The following is a 13,111-nucleotide window of genomic DNA, read 5'->3' on the forward strand; positions in this document are numbered from 1 at the left end:
CCTCGAACGGTCCAAGTGACTATTCTGATCGGGGGTCTCTCACCTCCCAATCCCCCTCAAATCAGCCATTTTCACCGAGAGGCTCCGTCCTGTTCTTAATCCAAATTCCTAATTCCAAGGCCCAAGATGGCCACCAATCCCACCCATAAAAGGAGCAGTCATTTTGTTGGGAGTTTTCTATAGACCCCCCAATAGCAGCAGAGTGATAGAGGAACAGATCGGGCGGCAGATCTTGGAAACGTGCAGAAGTAACAGAGTTGCTGTCATGGGTGGCTTCAACTGGGGGGGGGGGCGCGCATATTGAACGTGGTACTCGGCAATGAACCAGGTCAGGTGTCAGATGTCTCAGTGCGAGAGCATTTCGGTGACAGTGACCACAACTCCTTGACCTTTACCATAGTCATGGAGAGGGATAGGAACAAACAGTATGGGAAGGTATTTAATTGGGGGAGGGGAAATTATACTGCCATTAGACAGGTGCTGAGGAGCATAAAGTAGGAACAATTGTTCTCAGGGAAATGCACAACATTAATGTGGGGTTTGTTTAAGGAGCACTTTCTGCGTGTGCTGGATAGTTTTGTCCCACTGAGACAAGGAAGGAATGGTAAGGTGAAGGAGCCTTGGATGACAATAGAAGTAGAGCTTCTAGTCAAGAGGAAGAAGGAAGCTTACGCAAGGTTGAGGAAGCAAGGATCTGACTCGGCTCTAGAGGGTTATAAGGTAGCCAGGAAGGAACTCAAAAATGGACTGAGGAGAGCTAGAAGGGGGCATAAAAAAGCCCTGGCGGGAAGGATTAGGGAAAACCCCAAGGCGTTCTTCATTTATGTGAGAAATAAGAGGATGATCAGAGTGAGAGTAGGGCCGATTAGGGATAGTGGCGGGAACTTGTGCCTAGAGTCTGAGGAGATGGGGGAGGCCCGAAAAGAATATTTTGCTTCAGTATTCACTAGAGAGAGGGACCTTGTTGCTCATCAGAACAGTGTGAACCAGGTTAATAGACTCGAACAAGTTGATATTAAGAAGGAGGATGTGCTGAAAATTTTGAAAAGCATCAGGATAGATAAGTCCCCTGGGCCTGACGCGATCTACCCAAGGAGATTATTGCGCCGTTGGCGATGATCTTTGCGTCCTCACTCTCCAGTGGAGTACTACCGGATGATTGGAGGAAGGCGAATGTTGTTCCCCTGTTCAAGAAAGGGAATAGGGAAATCCCTGGGAATTACAGACCCATCAGTCTTAAGCCTGTGGTGAGCAAAATATTGGAAAGGATTCTGAGAGATAGGATTTATGATTATTCAGAAAAACATAGTTTGATTAAAGATAGTCAGCATGGCTTTGTGAGGGGCAGATCATATCTCACAAGCCTCATTGAATTCTTTGAGGATTTGACGAGACGCATTGATGAAGGTCGGGCAGTGGATGTGGTGTATATGGATTTCAGTAAGGCATTTGATAAGGTTCCCCATGGTAGGCTCATTAAGGAAGTTAGGGAGCATGGGAGACAGGGAAATTTGGCTGTCTGGATCCAGAATTGGCTGGCCGAAAGAAGACAGCGAGTGGTAGTGGATAGAAAGTATTCTGCCTGGAGGGGTTTGTCCGTTGGGTGAGGTTGCTTTATGAGGCCCCGATGGCGAGTGTAGCCACGAATGGGAGGAGGTCGGAGTACTTTTGGCTGCACCGGGGGACGAGACAGGGGTGTCCCCTGTCCCCTTTGCTCTATGCGTTGGCAATTGAGCCCCTGGACATGGCGTTGAGGGAGTCAGGGAACTGGAGGAGCCTGGCGCGGGGTGGGGAGGAGCATCAAGTGTCGCTTTATGCAGACGACCTGTTGCTGTATGTGGCAGACCCGGTGGGGGGAATGCTGGAGGTGATGAGGATTCTCAGTGAATTCGGGGGCTTTTCTGGGTATAAGCTCAACCTGGGTAAGAGCGAGCTGTTCGTGGTGTACCTGGGGGATCAGGAGGAGGGGATTGGTAGGCTCCCACTGAAGCAGGCAGGGAGGAGCTTTAGGTACCTGGGAATCCAGGTGGCTAGGAGCTAGGGGGCCCTGCACAAGCTCAACCTCACAAGTTTGGTGGAGCAAATGGAGGAGGAGTTCAAAAGGTGGGATATGTTACCGCTGTCACTGGCGGGTAGGGTGCAGTCCATCAAGATGACGGTGCTCCCGAGGTTTTTGTTCCTGTTCCAGTGCCTTCCAATCCTTATCCCGAAGGCCTTTTTTTAGGAGAGTTAACAGGAGTATTACGGGATTTATATGGGCACATGGGACTCCGAGGGTGAGAAGGGTGTTCTTGGAGCGGGGCAGGGATAGGGGGGGCTGCGCTGCCCAGCCTCGGTGGGTACTATTGGGCTGCCAACGAGGCGATGGTGCGTAAGTGGGTAATGGACGGTGAAGGGGCAGCATGGAAGAGGATGGAGATGGCGTCCTGTGTGGGCACGAGCCTGGAAGCACTGGTAACGGCGCCGTTGCCACTCCCTCCAACGAGGTATACCACGAGCCCGGTGGTGGTGGCTACCCTCAAAATTTGGGGGCAATGGAGACGGCATAGGGGGGAGGTGGGGGGCTTGATGGAGTCCCCGATACGGGGGAACCACCGGTTTGTTACAGGGAGCATTGATGGCGGATTTCTGGGCTGGCACAGGGTAGGTATTAGGAGATTGAGGGACCTGTTTGTGGATGGGAGGTTCGTGAGCCTGGGGGAGTTAGAGGGGAAGTTTGGGCTCCCCCCGGGGAACATGTTTAGGTACATGCAGGTTAGGGCGTTTGCCAGGCGGCAGGTGGACGGGTTCCCTCTGCTGCCCCCATGTGGGGTACGGGATAGGATGCTCTCGGGGGTGTGGGTTGGAGGAGAGAGGATTTCGGACATATACAGGTAATGCAGGAGGTAGACGAGGCCTCGGTGGAGGAGCTGAAGGGTAAATGAGAAGAGGAGCTGGGTGAGAAGATTGAGGAGGGGACGTGGGCTGATGCCCTGGAAAGGGTGAATTCCTCCTCTTCCTGTGCGAGGATTAGCCTCATACAGTCCAAGGTGCTGCATAGGGCCCACATGACTGGGACGAGGATGAGTAGGTTTTTCGGGGGCGAAGACAGGTGTGCTAGGTGCTCGGGGAGCCCAGCGAACCACGCCCATATGTTTTGGGCGTGCCCAGCACTGGGGGAGTTTTGGAAGGGGGTAGCAACGACGGTGTCGAGGGTGGTGGGATCCAAGGTCAGGCCAGGCTGGGGACTCGCAATTTTTGGGGTTGCAGTGGAGCCGGGAGTGCAGGAGGCGAAAGCGTCCCTAGTAGTCCGGCGGAGGATCTTGCTTCAATGGAAGGATGCGAGGCCCCCAAGCGTGGAGGCCTGGATCAATGATATGGCGGGGTTCATCAAATTGGTGAAGGTGAAATTTGCCCTGAGGGGATCAGTACATGGGTTCTTTAGGCAGTGGCAGCCTTTCCTGGACTTCCTGGCGGAACGGTAGGGAAATAGGCCGGCAGCAGCAGCAACCGGGGGGGGGGGGGGGGGGGGGGGGGGGGGGGGGGGGGGGGGGGGGGGGGGAGGATTGGGTTTGGTGGGAGGGAGAAGTGTGTACGTGGGTTTGTTGGATGTGGCGGGTGTTATCTCTTTCCTTTTTGTTGTTTGCTTTTTTTTTTGTTTTGTTTTAGTAGTTGCTTTTGTAGTGGGGTGGGTGTTGTCCTTGGGTTTTTACCATGGTTGTTCTGTTAATATTGTTTTGTTGTTTATATTTTGTGAAAACCTTAATAAAAATTATTTTTAAAAAATAAAGTATTCCGCCTGGAGGTCAGTGACCAGTGGTGTCCCACAAGGATCTGTTCTGGGACCTCTGCTCTTTGTGGTTTTTATAAATGACTTGGATGAGGAAGTGGAAGAGTGGGTTAGCAAGTTTGCCAATGGCATGAAGGTTGGGGGAGTTGTAGATAGTGCGGAGGGTTGTTGCAGGTTACAACAGGACATTGACAGGATGCAGAGCTGGGCTGAGAAGTGGCAGATGGAGTTCAACTTTGATAAAGTTGTGAAGTGATTCATTTTGGAAGGTCGAATTTGAATGCTGAATACAGGGTTAAAGGCAGGATTCTTGGAAGTGCGGAGGAACGGAGGGATCTTGGGGTCCACGTACATAGATCCCTCAAAGTTGCCACCCAGGTTGATAGGGTTTTTAAGATGGCGTATGGCGTGTTGGCTTTCATTAACAGGGGGATTGAGTTTAAGAGCCGCAAGGTTTTGCTGCAGCTTTATAAAACCCTACCACACTTGGAATATTGCGTCATTATAGGAAGGATGTGGATGCTTTGGAGAAGGTACAGAGGAGATTTACCAGGATGCTGCCTGGACTGGAGGGCATGTCTTATGAAGAAAGGTTGAGGGAGCTAGGGCTTTTCTCACTGGAGTGAAGAAGGCAGAGAGGTGACATGATAGAGGTGTACAAGGTGATGAGAGGCATGCATAGAGTGGATGGCCAGAGACTTTTCCCCAGGGTGGAAATGGCTTGTCACAAGGGGACATAATTTTAAGGTGATTGGAGGAAGGTATAGGGGAGATGTCAGAGGTAGGTTCTTTACACAGAGAGTGGTTGGTGTGTGGAATGCACTGCCAGCAGAGGTGGTAGAGTCAGAGTCATTAGGGACATTTAAGCGACTCTTAGACAGGCACATGGACAGCAGTAAATTGAAGGGGTGTAGGTTAGGTTGATCTTAGATTAGGATAAATGGTCGGCACAACATCGTGGGCTGAAGGGCCTGTACTATGCTGTACTGTTCTATGAGGTGAGACAAAGAAAAATCTCTTGTCACTGTCAGCACTCTACCCCCCTACCCCCCCCCCCCCCGCAAAGTTAAAAACCCGCAGACTATCCACCAGAGAAAATGTTCCCTCTTCACCAATCCCCTCCCCCACCAAGCTCATCAAAACCCATACATACAGGTCCGACAGGCCACAGCCCCCCACCCCCCTCATGATCACCAGCTAACACCTAACTGCTGGTGGAGTAGTCCTCGCTGGTACACCACTCAAAATGCACTCCACTCTTGAACAGCTTGAACTTTGCACTATTAAAGGCTGCACACCATTTTGCTAGCTCTGCCCGAGTGTCCTGATAAATCCAGACGGTGCTTCCTTCCCATATCACGTCCTGGTTCCTTTGGCCCATTTCAGGACCCACTCCTTCTTCTGGAAGTTATGAAAATGAGCCATCACCTCCCTTGGTGGCTCATTCTGCCAGTGTTTGGTGGGCCCGATCAGCTCAAGGGGGGACATCTGCTCATCCTCCCCCACCAGCTTCACAAACATGTGAAGGATAGTCGATTGGCCTTGGGCCTTCCATCCCCTCCGCCCACTCCACGATCCGGAGGCTGTCTCTCCTTGACCTGTTCTTCAGGTCCTTGACCATCGCCCTCAGGCTCGTGTTTCTCTCCTCCAGCAGCAGCAGCATCAGGGCTTCCAATTTGGTCGCTATGCCATGACAAGATTCTTTCCACATCCCTCAGCACCTCTCCATGCTCCTTCGTGGCCTCCGAAGATTTCCCAACTTGTCCCGTTTTGGGCCAAGCGACTCCTCGATAGATGTTTGAGGATCTCCATCATCTCCCTTCCTTGCCTTTCAAAATGTTTATTAAATTGTTTTTCAAATTTGTATGTCATTACTCCAGTCAGTGCTTTCAGCGTGTTAGGAAAGGCCAACTCGCCGAGGTCACTTCTGCAAGCTTCCTTCCCAATGAACTTTGCACTGCCTCAGGCTCCGTTGAAGGACTACCACTTGTACCCTTCTTTCCGGCAGTCTTTTTTTGGCAACTTTTGTCGACCAATATCTTATTCAATTAGATGGGTTGGGTTTCCCCACCAAATTCCCCCAGGATCCAGGCAGAAAAGACCAAAAAACAAGGACCCTTGTGGGAGCTATCTTATGTGCGACCTTCTCCTACATGCTGCTACCAAGGTCCCTCCAACCACAGGCTTTTAATTCTCAACTTATCCCAATATTTGGAAGCCAATATTGCTACAATCCTTCAATTGTTATAAGCCACTAGAGAGTTTTGCATGTTTGAATTAGATCACCTCTTATTTTTCTGAACTCCAGGGAATTTAGGCCTAGACTACTCAATCTCTCCTTGAAGGATAATTTCTTCATTCCATTGTCTAGTGAATTGAAGAGACAGTTTGCAGATGATCTTTGTTTTCCAGGTTAATCCTGGAATAGAACATAGAACATTACAGCACAGAACAGGCCCTTCGGCCCTCGATGTTGTGCCAAGCAATGATCACCCTACTCAAACCCACATATCCACCCCATACCCACAACCCAACACCCCCCCCCCCCCTTAACCTTACTTTTTAGGACACTACGGGCAATTTAGCATGGCCAATCCACCTAACCCGCACATCTTTGGACTGTGGGAGGAAACCGGACCACCCGGAGGAAACCCACTGTGAGCAGTTTTGGCAGACAACAGCAGGACCCAATTGTGCCTGATGTGGTCTAGTGAGATATGATTTTAAATGATCAAACTAGTCAAAGACTTTCAACCTTGAGCTCAAAGGAACAAAGATGAGGGCAGTACCGGGGGAATGGTGAGAGTGACAGAGTTGGTAATGAGGACTGTGACAAAGATGGAGGCAAACGTGCGGTTGAAAAATTCAGTAGCTCCCTGCCTCACACCACCCCACAACTCAAAGATGTGCACGGTAGGTGAATTGGCCACGCTAAATTGCCCATAAATTGGAAAAAATGAATTGGGTACTCTAAATTAAAAAGAGAAACATTCAGTAGCTGCAGAACGGTTGTGACGATTTATGGGTCAAAGGCTAGACAACTGAGTTTTTGAAAGTGCAGTTGAGTCAATGAGGAGAAAAAGCTTTCCAGGGGCAGATACAGAAAGAACCAGAGTTGGGAATTGGAATGGATTATGCATAGAGGAATAAAAGAAAGTGGTTAAAGAGAGTCTTCGAGGTGATTGATACGATGAAAGTCAAGAAGTGAATCACACATGATGGCAAGGTCAACTGGGCGGCCATGAATAAGTGTTGGAGAGTTTACATAGGGAGACTAGGAGTGCAGCAAGCTCAAAGGTGATACAGCATGATAAGTTGAGATGGAGGTTGAAATCACCATGGATAAGAAATCATCCTGTGCAGAGGCATTGAACAGTTCTGTCCAAAAGAACAAAAAAAAACAACAAAATTTATCCAGGCAAATGCTAAGTGTCAAATCAGGGACAGAGTTCATGGTTTGAAATTGTTGAACTCAAGTATTAAATTTGAAAGGCAGCAAAAAGCCTAATTCGAAGATGAGATGCTATTCTTTGAGCTTCATCGGAACACTGCAGCGTGCCAAGGACAGAATTGAGTGAGAACAAGGTGATTAAGATGACAGGCAACCAGAGAGCAGGGGTGGGGGTCATGCTTGCAGACTTAGTGGAGGTGTTCAGCAAAGCAGTGCCCAATTTGCGTTTGGTCTCCCCAATATAGAGGAGACCGCAGAGCAAATAGCATAAACAGTAAATTAAATTGAAAGTACAAGTAACTGCTGCTTCACCTAGACGGAGTATGTAGGGCCTTGGAAGGCAAGGAGAGAGGAGATAGAAGTGGTGTTACACCTCTTCCAATTGCATGGGAAGGTGTGACGAGAAAGGGGGCAAGGTGTTCAGATTGAAGAGGAGTGGATCAGGATGACTCGGGAAGAACAGTCCCTTTGGAATGTTAACAGGAGAGGGAAGGGTGTAGCCATTGTGCAGGAGGTGGCAGAAATGGTAGGTGATCCTTAAAGTAGAGGCTGGTGAGATAGAGAAGACAAGAGAATCCTGTGGCTGTGGGAAGGAGGGTCTGCTGCTGGATTGTTTTTAAAAACAGGTCGAACATGAGCAGGTGTAGTCAAGGTAGTTGTGGAAGTTGGTGGGCTCAAACATTACCAGCAGCTTAGCCCCAGATAACCTGGTGTTGTAAGACTTCTTACTGTGCTCACCCCAGTCCAACGCCAGCATCTCCACATCCCAGATAAGTCAAGAAAGGGAGAAGTCATAAACGGACCATATCAAGCTGAGAAAGGGTAGAAATTGGAGGCAAAGTTGATAAAGTTTCCCAGTTTGTGACAAAATTAGGAAGCGGCACCAATGCCATCAAGGTGCCAAATAAAAGTTAAAGGAGGGAGCTCCGAGTAAGACTGGAATAAAGGATGTTGCACAAAAAGACAAGCATACCTTGGGCCCACGCAAATACACACATACCCACAACACCACCTTTTATTTGGAGGAAGTGGGACAAGTTAAAAGGAGAAATTTTTCAAGGGAACAAGTTCAGCCGAGGGAGGAAGGTAATGGTGTATGGGAATCGTTCCACATCTTCACCTCCCCCCCCCCCCCCCCCCCCCCCGGCCAAAGGGCAGCAGCCCGAGGGCTCTCTGCTGCTTGAAGAGAGGCGCAAGCAGTCCCCAGCAAGAGTTAGTGAAACTATTATCCAGGAAGGAGTCAAGCCTGGGACAGAGCAGGAGAGCCAAGGAGCTAGGCAAGGCGCCGCTGCTCCGAGGGTACCAGAGTGGGTTACACTGTCCAGCTGCTCGGGGCCACCGCACCACTGGGGCAGTGGGAAACCATCGTAACCGCATCCCACTGCCGCCGTTAAAAGTATAAATCCTCCAGCCATCTGATCATTCCCAATGGGCGAGAGCGAGCCGGAGCTCAACTTCCCAATGTCACGCCGTAAGCGAATACCTGAACGGAGCCGAGCCGGGCTCCGGAGCTATGCCCGGGCTCCTCCTCGGGAGCTCGCTCCATTAACTGTCACAGCTCGCGACGGCCGCTTGCCGTCCAACGATCGTCCCGAGCCGTACCCGGAAGCATTTCTTTGAAACCCACCATGATCCCGGAAACGAAACCGCGGACAAAGCTTACATTATCACATGTTCGCACCATCAAACAGGGGGGGGATATCAGAGGCGATAACAATTCCCTGACTAACATTCGCCGCGCCGTATTCCTCTCATTGACTGATTTATGTTATCAGAAATAGAACCACCTCAAATATTTGCGACATCATTAGTTTCAAAATAGTAAGGGGACAGATTTGCACAAACAGCAGTAATTTATAAAACGCACATTCTATTTCTGCTATTTATCTACACTTCCTCGTTTGCCTTTAAATTAACGGCAGACCGGAAATGATTAACAGCGCGAGGCTCCATGATGCTAGTTGATTGACAGCGTTCTCCACCGGTAGACAGCCTGATCCACCGCAGGGCGCTGTCTGATGTGACGTCACCGCACCAATCCGGAGAAGTCAGGGGCGGGGCCAGCGAGAGAGCGAGTCCGGTTGTCACGGAGGGGGGAAAAAAAACCGAGTGGCGAGCGAACGGGTAGGGACGCGGCGGCCGGGCCCTGGGAGTTCAGAGCGGGAGTCGTACAGAAAACAGTTCGGGAGAGTGTCCCCGTACCAGCCCCCCACCCCCGATCGCCATCAACCCCAGCTCTACAAGCTCTACAGGTAGGGGAGGCGGGGGTACCCACCTCAATGGTTCACACAGAGGGAGAGCCTATGGCGGGCGCCAGGCCGGTTCTTGCCTACTGGCGTCAAAGATAAAATCCACAGGCGTTGTGGGGAGGAAAGTGAACAAAGCGCCTGAGAATGAGGATGAGGCCAAGCTCGGCTGGGGCTGCGAGTGAACAAAGCTCGTTGGTATGGATGGTGGACGTGAGATTGGTTTGTGTGTGTGAGAGAAACCTTGAATTATACCGCCTCCAGGATGTGAGTGAGAGGGTTCCTCTGGGCTATTCTTACTCTGGTGTAACGTGTGAGTCCCTAATCTCCAGATTTCCCTCAAGCTCTTTTAAAACGCTTTTTAAACCTCTCTCCTTTACGATCTTGAACTGGTTTGATGTCAAATCTTGACTGATACAGCGCTTGGGAAATCTGCTGGGACGTTTTACTATTTTAAAGGCGCCCCAGTAGTTGTTATCCTGATACCGCCTGTGGGTACTAAAAACAGAATGTTAGACAAACTCAGCAGATCTGGCAGCGTCTGTGCAGAGAGCAACAGTTACCATTTCGAGTCCTTATGCCTGAGACCTGCCGAGTTTGTTCAGCATTTTCTGTTTTTATTTCAGTTTCCATCATCCGCTGCATTTTGCTTTTATTCATCTGTGGGTCCCTGGGTTGTGTCCCTGGTTGTGGTATGGTCGTGGTATGTGAGAACCAGTGGATGTGATTTATTTAGATTTCCAGAAGGCCTTTGACATAGGAGACTGTTAAATAAGTTAAAAACCCATGGTTTTTATGCCATCCTGGCATGGATAGAAGATTGGCTGACTGGCAGAAGGCAGAGAGTGGGGATAAAGGGGTATTTTTTTAGGATGGCAGCTGGTGACTAGTGGTGTACCTCAGGAGTTGCTGCTGTGACCACAACTTTTCACAATATACATTAATGATCTGGAGGAAGGAACTGAAAGCATTGTTGCTAAGTTTGCAGATGATACAAAGATCTATAGAGGGGCAGGTAGTATTGAGGAAGCAGGTGGGCTGCAGAAGGACTTGGACAGGCTAGGAGAGTGGGCAAAGAAGTGGTAGATGGAATACAAGGTGGAAAAGTGTGAGTTTATGCACTTTGGAAGGAGAAATGGAGGAATAGACTATTCTAAATGGGAAGATGCTTAGGAAATCAGAAGCAGAAAGAGACTTGGGAGTCCTTGTTCACGATTCTCTTAAGGTTAACGTGCAGGTTCAGTTGGCAGTTAGGAAGGCAAATGCAATGTTGGCATTCATGGCGAGAGGGCTCGAATACAAAACCGGAGATGTACTTCTGAGGCTATATAAGGCTCTGGTCAGACCTCATTTGAAGTATTTGAGCAGTTTTGGGCCCAGTATCTAAGGAAGGATGTGCTGGGTTTTGATATCTAACTTTGAAAACATGCTATCAATAGCAAATGTCACTTGTATTGTCTCTTTCAGCACCACTGCAGTCCAGCAATTTAGTTTTGACATTGTTGATCAAGAGAGTATTCCACTGACAATCATAGTATACATGTGGCTCAGGAGAAAGGAAAATATCTGTCAACATTCTTGAGCCTCTGTGATTGTTGGCATTGCAGGAACATGAAGGGAATGTTGGATATTATTGTCTAATCTGATGAGTTTTCTTTTCTCTTTATGATTTGAGTTCCTATTGCACTCCTCTGAAAAGGGGATTTTTTTTTGTTTGTGTGAATTTCTGAGAGATACTCCTAAGAGATGTAGGCGGTTCAGTAGTTGTCCAGGTCCCTTTTTGCTGAATATACCTCATTTATACAATATGATGCAACTTGCAGCAATGGAGCAACTGGACATGTATAAAGTTTGCAAGCGCAACTTTAAAGCAACTACATTTGTGCATGCAAGCTGAAATTGTGGATCTTGGAATTATTATTGGAGGCATCAAGCTCTCATTCTTTGAAATTGTATATGCTTGATGTGGCACTCATTCATGAAGAATTAAGGTTTCTCTGTGTCTGTTATGTGGAAATTTCAGGATTTAATGTTCTGAATCTACGGAGAAGTTACAACATGGTAGCATGGTGGTTAGCATCAATGCTTCACAGCTCCAGGGTCCCAGGTTCGATTCCCGGCTGGGGCACTGTCTGTGTGGAGTCTGCACGTCCTCCCTGTGTGTGCGTGGGTTTCCTCCGGGTGCTCCGGTTTCCTCCCACAGTCCAAAGATGTGCGGGTTAGGTGGATTGGCCAGGCTAAATTGCCCGTAGTGTCCTAAAAAAAAAAATAATGTTAATGGGGGATGTTGGGTTACTGGTATAGGGTGGATACGTGGGCTTGGGTAGGGTGATCATTGCTCGGCACAACATTGAGGGCCGAAGGGCCTGTTCTGTGCTGTACTGTTCTAATTCTAATTGAAATATGCTATATTAATGCAACCCTATTGTTCACCTTCCACATGAACATATAGTTTCAATTTCATTTACCCAATTTGTTTCCATATCCCTTGGACTCCCTTTCCTTCTTTCATTTCTCTCACTTCTCTAATCTTGAATGGTGCTGTAGTTTTTGCTTCAACCATGAACCGTGGAAACTTATCAACTGCGTGAAGAAGCTTTACCCCTAGGGCCCCTTTGTTCCTGAAGAGCATCACACCTACTTTAATTAGAGTATAATTACTGATATTAACTGGAAAGGATCATCTCAAAACTTACTTAGTTTAAATTTCATTTTATTTGCCCATGAAAATAGGAAGTAGGAGCAGGAGAAGGCCATTTGGCCCTTTGAGCTTGCTCCATATTAAATAAAATTATGGTTGATTTACTTCAACTAAATCTTCTCACACAATACCTATTATGCTTAATTCCCTTAGTGTCTAGAAATCTGATCAATCTGTGTCTTGAAGGTACTTAGATAGCTCTCAAGGGTAAATAATTCTGAAGGTTTGCAATCCTTGGGGATTGTGACTCCCATTTCTAGATTCCCCAGGCCAGGGCAAACATTCTCCCAGCATCTACAGTTTCAAGCCCCTTTAGAATTTTATATTTAAAATAGATCATCTCATATTATTCGAAATTCAAGGGAATATAGGCCTATTCTAATCGATCTCTGTTCATAATACAATCCTTTCATCTCCGGAATCAGTCTGCTGAACCTTTGTGCATTCTAATTCAAATATATCCTTTTAGTTTTCTCCCACATTAGCAACATCCCGTTGCAGTTTCCTTTGATCTTCTACAGAATTGACTATATCTCCTACTTTGGTATCATCAAATCTGGACAACACTCCAGCTAGTCCTGTACCTATATCAGTGTTGTACAAATGCACTTGCTGCAACTGGTGAATAGGCTACAGACGTGGAAAATTGCATTCATTTTTAGAGCCACACAATACTGAGTTGTGTTGAAGTTACAGAAGTGGGAATATGTCACTTACTAAATATCCATTTGTCATTTGTCTATAATTGAGTAAGGAATAATCAACCATATTGCTGTTCGACAGGTGATATTCAGTCAGATCATGACAATCTATATTAAAATATTGTTGGGTTTCTTGTTATCTGAAAGCTGAAGGGCCAAAATATTTGTTACCTACTCTGTTCCTGTCCTCTATCGGTGCTTTCAAATGATGCATTTAAATATATGGGACTGCTCTGTGAAAAC

The 13,111-nt window shown here is 47.9% G+C and overlaps 2 protein-coding genes across 7 annotated transcripts in view; one reads left to right on the forward strand and one right to left on the reverse strand.

The window, feature by feature from the left end:
- ociad1 (OCIA domain containing 1) overlaps nt 1-8,919 on the reverse strand; it is a 65,395-nt gene extending 56,476 nt beyond the window's left edge. For 2 of the 3 annotated variants that reach the window (XM_038791207.1, XM_038791206.1), the window contains exon 1: nt 8,884-8,919. In XM_038791207.1, the coding sequence (XP_038647135.1) occupies nt 8,884-8,904 (21 nt within the window). In that variant the 5' untranslated portion in view covers nt 8,905-8,919. Of the gene's footprint in view, nt 1-8,703 lie in introns of all 3 variants that reach the window. The other variant, XM_038791208.1, reaches the window with a different exon arrangement.
- A 362-nt stretch (nt 8,920-9,281) lies between these two features.
- Nucleotides 9,282-13,111, forward strand: part of fryl (furry homolog, like) — a 553,990-nt gene continuing 550,160 nt past the window's right edge. For all 4 annotated transcript variants that reach the window (XM_038791218.1, XM_038791221.1, XM_038791220.1 and 1 more), the window contains exon 1: nt 9,282-9,472. The gene's annotated coding sequence lies outside the window, so the exon portion shown is untranslated. The remainder of the gene's footprint in view (nt 9,473-13,111) is intronic.

Source organism: Scyliorhinus canicula, chromosome 3 (assembly GCF_902713615.1).
Source record: "Scyliorhinus canicula chromosome 3, sScyCan1.1, whole genome shotgun sequence".
NCBI classification, from domain to species: domain Eukaryota; kingdom Metazoa; phylum Chordata; class Chondrichthyes; order Carcharhiniformes; family Scyliorhinidae; genus Scyliorhinus; species Scyliorhinus canicula.